Source organism: Microtus ochrogaster, unplaced genomic scaffold (genome assembly GCF_000317375.1).
Source record: "Microtus ochrogaster isolate Prairie Vole_2 unplaced genomic scaffold, MicOch1.0 UNK220, whole genome shotgun sequence".
In the NCBI taxonomy this organism is placed as follows: domain Eukaryota; kingdom Metazoa; phylum Chordata; class Mammalia; order Rodentia; family Cricetidae; genus Microtus; species Microtus ochrogaster.
In genome coordinates this window covers 68,052-73,909 of record NW_004949318.1, presented here as the reverse complement: position 1 = coordinate 73,909, position 5,858 = coordinate 68,052, and the positions used below count along the sequence as shown (strand labels likewise).

At 40.1% G+C, this 5,858-nt stretch overlaps 1 protein-coding gene across 1 annotated transcript in view; it reads right to left on the bottom strand.

Annotated features, from left to right (window-relative positions):
- Positions 1–5,858, bottom strand: part of LOC101983140 (cytochrome P450 3A6-like) — a 54,217-nt gene that overhangs the window by 13,974 nt on the left and 34,385 nt on the right. The window contains 1 exon segment of the mRNA XM_013355597.1: positions 5,689–5,837. Within this exon segment, the coding sequence (XP_013211051.1) occupies positions 5,689–5,837 (149 nt within the window).

The following is a 5,858-nucleotide window of genomic DNA, read 5'->3' as shown; positions in this document are numbered from 1 at the left end:
TGGACCCAGCAATACCACTCTTGGGAATATACTCAAGAGACATCCTATCATATGACAAAAGCATTTGCTCAACTATGTTCATAGCAGCATTATTTGTAATAGCCAAAACCTGGAAACAACCTAGATGTCCTTCAAAAGAATAATGGATAAAGAAAGTATGGTATATATACACATTAGAGTACTACTCAGCGGTAAAAATTAATGACTTCTTGAATTTTGCATGCAAATGGATGGAAATAGAAAACACTATCCTGAGTGAGGTATCCCAGACCCAAAAAGAGGAACATGGAATGTACTCACTCATAATTGTTTTCTAGCCACAAATAATGGTCATTGAGTCTATAATTTGTGATCCTAAAGAAGCTAAATAAGAAGGTGAACCCAAAGAAAAACATATAGTTGTTATCCTGGGTATAGGTAGTAGTCAAGATTGCTGGGCAAAAAATTGGGAACTTGGGGTTCGGGTGAGACAGGGGTAAGGGGAGATAGGGAGAGAAAAGTGAGAAGGGGAGAGTCTGGAGAACTTGGGGAAAAGGGATGAATGGGGAAAGGAAGGTCGGATAGAGGAGCAGGGAATCACATAACTTAATTAAGGGACCGATCTTAGGGTTGGCAAGAGACTTGAACCTAGAGGGGCTCCCAGGTGCCCAGGGCGATGTCCCCAGTTAGCTCCTTGGGCAGCTGAGGATAGGGAACCTGGAATGACCCCATCTATTGCCATATTAATGAATATCTTGCATATCACCATAGAATCTTCACCTGGCGATGGATGGAGATAGAAACAGAGACCCACACTGGAGCATCGGACTGAGCTCCCAAGGTCCCAATGAAGAGCAGAAGGAGGGAGAACATGATCAAGGAAGTCAGGACCATGAGGGGTGCACCCACCCACTGAGACAGTGGGGCTGATCTATTGGGAGCTAACCAAGGCCAGCTGGACTGTGACTGAAAAAGCATGGGATAAAACCAGACTCTTTGAACATGGTGGACTATGTGGGCTGATGAGAAGTCAAAGACAATGGCACTGGGTTTTGATCCTACTTCATGTTCTGGTTTTGTGGGAGCCTAGCCAGTAAGGATGTGCACCTTCCTAGACCTGGATGGAGGGGGGAGGACCTTGGACTTTCCATAGGACATGGAACCCTGACTGCTCTTTGGACTGGAGAGGGAAGAGATCAGTTGGGGGGAGGAGGAGAAGAGTGGGAGGAGGGGGAGTGAGATGGGAGGCCGGGAGGAGGCGGGAATTTCTTTTTTTTTCTTTCAATAAAAAAAAGATAGAGATACAGGAGAGAGACAACAAAGAGATGAAGACAGAAATGAAAAACTTATTAACTCAAATATAAGATCCAGTGAAATAATCAAAGATAGAATGAGTAATATATAGAGAGTAGATGAGGACTGAGAGACAAAACAGAGGAATAGGACCATTCAGTAATTGTTAGTGATCAATTTGATCAATAGGGTATGCAAAACATGTGAAGGCTTTTGGGAGATCAAAATAAGTCTGTGAGTTTCAACATAGAGGAAAGAGAAGATTTTCATGACAAAATCATATAAGATATTCTCAATAAAACCATAGAAGAAAACTTCCCATACCTAAGAAAGAGATGTCCATGTAGATTCAAAAGTGTAGGGAGAACATCATATAGGCAAGAGCAGAATAGAAACATCCTATGTTGTATTAAAGGTAAAAGCACACAACACACAGAATAAAGAAAGTGTACCCACTTTATTACAGAGCTACAGTAATGAAAACAGCTTGGTATTGGCAAAAAAAAACAGAGATGTTGAACAATGGAATCAAGTAGAAGACCCGGATATTAACCCACAAACCTATGAACAACTGATTTTCGACAAAGGAGCTAAAAGTATACAATGGAAGAAAGAAAGCATCTTCAACAAATGGTGCTGGCGTAACTGGATGTCAAACTGTAGAAGAATGAAAATAGATCCATATCTATCACCATGCATAAAATTCAAGTCCAAATGGATTAAAGGCCTCAATATTAATCTGAAAACACTAACCCTGATAGCAGACAAAGTGGTAATTACTCTACAACACATGGGTACAGGAGACCACTTCCTACGTATAGCCCCAGTAGCACAGACAATAAGGGCAACATTGAATAAATGGGACCTCCTAAAACTGAGAAGCTTTTGTAAAGCAAAGGACACTGTCATTAAGACAAAAAGGCAACCTACTGACTGGGAGAAGATCTTCACCAACCCCGCAACAGACAAAGGTCTGATCTCCAAAATATATAAAGAACTCAAGAAACTTGACTTTAAAATGCTAATTAACCCAATTAAAAAATGGGGCACTTATCTGAACAGAGAATTCTCAAGAGAAGAACTTCAAATGGCCAAAAGACACTTAAGGTCATGCTCAAACTCCTTATCGATCAGGGAAATGCAAATCAAAACAACTTTGAGATACCATCTTACACCTGTCAGAATGGCTAGAATCAAAAACACCAATGATAGCATTTGCTGGAGAGGATGTGGAGTAAGAGGAACACTCATCCATTGCTGGTGTGAATGAAAACGTGCAACTACTTTGGAAATCAGTGTGGCGGTTTCTCAGGAAATTCAGGATCAACCTACTCCAGGATCCAGCAATACCACTCTTGGGAATATACCCAAGAGATGCTCTATAATACTATAAAAGCATTTGCTCAACTATGTCCATAGCAGCATTATTTGTAATAGCCAGAACCTGGAAACAACCTATATGCCCCTCAATGGAAGAACGGATAAAGTGTGGAATATGTTATAGTGCTACTCAGTGGTAAAAAAAAAAAAATGACATCTTTAATTTTTCATGCCAATGGATGGAAATAGAAAACAATATCCTGAGTGAGGTAACCCAGACCCAAAAAAGATAAATATGGTATGTACTCACTCATAAGTGGATTCTAGCCATAAGTAAAGGACATTGATCCTATAATACGAGATCCTAGAGAAGCTAAATAAGAAGGTGAACCCAAAGAAAAACAGTTATCCTCCTGGATATTGGAAGAAGACAGGATTGCCAGGTAAAAATTGGAAACTTGGTGGTGGGGTGAGGTGGGGGTAAGGTGAGATGGGGAGAAAAATGTGAGAAGGGGAGGATGGGGAGAGCTTGGGAGAATGGGATGGAGGCAGGGTGGATATGGGTGTTGCGAAGTATATCTCTTAATTAAGGAGGCCATTTTAGGGTTGGCAAGAGACTTGACTCTAGAGGTGTTCCCAGATGTCCATGGACATGTCCCCAGCTAGAGCCTTGGGCAGCTGAGGAGAGGGAGCCTGAAATGGCCCTATCCTATACCCATACTGATGAATATCTTGCATATCACCATAGAAACTTCATCTGGCAATGGATGTAGCTAGAGACGGAAAATCCATTGGAACACTGGACTGAGCTCCTAAAGTCCAAATGAGGAACAGAAGGAGGGAGAACATGAACAAGGAAGTCAGGACCGCGAGGGGTGCGCCAACCAACTGAGACGGTAAGGTTGATCTAATGGGAGCTCACCAAGGACAGCTGTATTTGGACTGATGGAGCATGCGATCAAAGCAGACTCCCTGAACGTGGCTGACAAGGAGGGCTGACTGAGAAGCCAAGGACCTTGGCACTGGGTTTTGATCCTGCTGCATGTACTGGCTTTGCAGGAGCCTAGTCTGTTTAGATGCTCACCTTCCTTTATCCCAATCATCCTTTTTTTCCCCAAGTTCCTCCCATCCGCCCCTTCTCACTTTTCTCTCCCCATCTCCCCTTACCCCCATCCCACCCCACCCCCAAGATCCCAATTTTCTCCCCGGCAATTTTGTCTACTTCCCATAGCCAAGAGGATAACTATATGTTTTTCTTTGGGTTCACCTTCTTATTTAGCTTCTTTAGGTTCGCCAATTGTAGACTCCGTGACCCTTATTTATGGCTAGAAACCAATTATGAGTGAGTACATTCCATGTTCATCTTTTTGGGTCTGGGTTACCTCACTCAGGATAGTGTTTTCTATTTCCATCCATTTGTATGCAAAATTCTAGAAGTCATTGTTTTTCACCGTAGCATAGTACTCTACTGTGTATATATTCCACACTTTCTTCATCCATTCTTCCATTGAAGGACATCTAGGTTGTTTCCAGGATCTGGCTATTACAAATAATATTGCTATGAACATAGTTGAACAAATGCTTTTGTCATATGATCGGGCATCTGTTGGGTATATTCCCAAGAGTGGTATGGTTGGTTCCAGGGGTAGGTTGATCCCGAATTTCCTGAGAAACTGAAACACTGATTTCCCTAGACCTGGATGAAGTGGGGAGGATCTTGGACTTCCCAAAGGGCAGAGAACTGTGACTGCTGTTTGGTCTGGAGAGGGAGGGGAAGGAGAGTTGGGGGGAGGGGGAAGGAAATGGCAGGCGGTGGAAATGTTTAATTAAATAAAATAATAATAAAATAAAAAAGAAAGTGTACTGAAACAAGCAAGAGGGAAGGAACAAGTCACATATCAAGATAGATCCATCAGTGTCACAGCTGAATTCTCAATGCAAATCATTTAAGCTCAGAGGGCTTAGAAAGATGTATTTCAGCCTATGAAAATCAAGACCTGCTGAAAAATATTAACATACCAACAAACTATTGATGATAATCAAAGAAAAAAGAAAAATCATTTGTGATAAGTCAGGCTAAATGATTTTAGCCTCGTTACAGAACACACTGGAAGGAATATTTCATCCTGAAGAAAAATATAAACACATTCAAGAGTCTTGAGGGGAAAAACAATACTAAGGCAGTTGTTAAGGAAAAGACAATAAAGAAAATATAGACAGAAGGAAATCAGCAATGTAACAAGAATTAAATTACATTCATTTCAATTTCATTCAAATGATGGAGGGATGGTTCAGTACATGTAAATGTATAAATATAAATTCTTACATAAATGGGCTCAAGGCAGAAATCATAGATTTTTTTTCATATTTAACAACTCCACATTAAACATGCACCAGAACTGATAAAAGCATGTGTAATATGCAAGGATAAAAAAGGATATTGGGTCAGAACATTCAATAGAGACATGAGAGAATATAGTGTAGTGTGTATGTGTGTGTATGTGTGTGTGTATGTTTGTGTGTGTGTATGCCATGAGTATTTTTAGTTTATATGCTACCTAAAAAATTTAGAATATTGGTAGACTTAAAAAATACCCTAGAGATGTATAGAGAAAAACCAAAATGTTAAATTTTTTCTTGTAGTTTTCACAAAGGAATCCTGGGGTTGTTGAAGGAATCCACCTTTGTTGCAAAGATGTGATAGAGACTTCTACACCAACTCTTAAAATAAATGCACTATCCATAACAAAAACCAGAAACATTTGAAGCAGATGACATTAAATTGACTTTCATTCGAGATGGAGGAATGAATTAATGTATGTAAATGTATAAATATAAATCATGAGTTTAGTAGATTACAGACAAAAATGCCATGATCATCCAATGCGTTTCATAAAATATGAAGTATGTGGCAGTGATGGAGAACCACGTGTGTTATGAAAATACAATGGGTGATAAGAGAACCAGATCATATGGGAGTGAACGCAAGATGGGGGATGCAAGGGTGTATGTATATACTATGAGAAATATTTTTGCTTTATATGTTTATTAAAATATGTTTAATATCTCAATATAGTGGAAAAACAATCTACATACCTGTAGAGAAAAGCAATGGGTTGAAAATGCCAAATGTTAAAAGCTTTTTGGTGTTTCTCACAAAGGGATCCTGGGGATTGTTGAGGGAATCCACCTCCACTCCAAATGAAGTGCTAGTGATCACATCCATGCTGTAGGCTCCAAAGATCCTGAGTCAAGAAACAGGAGTT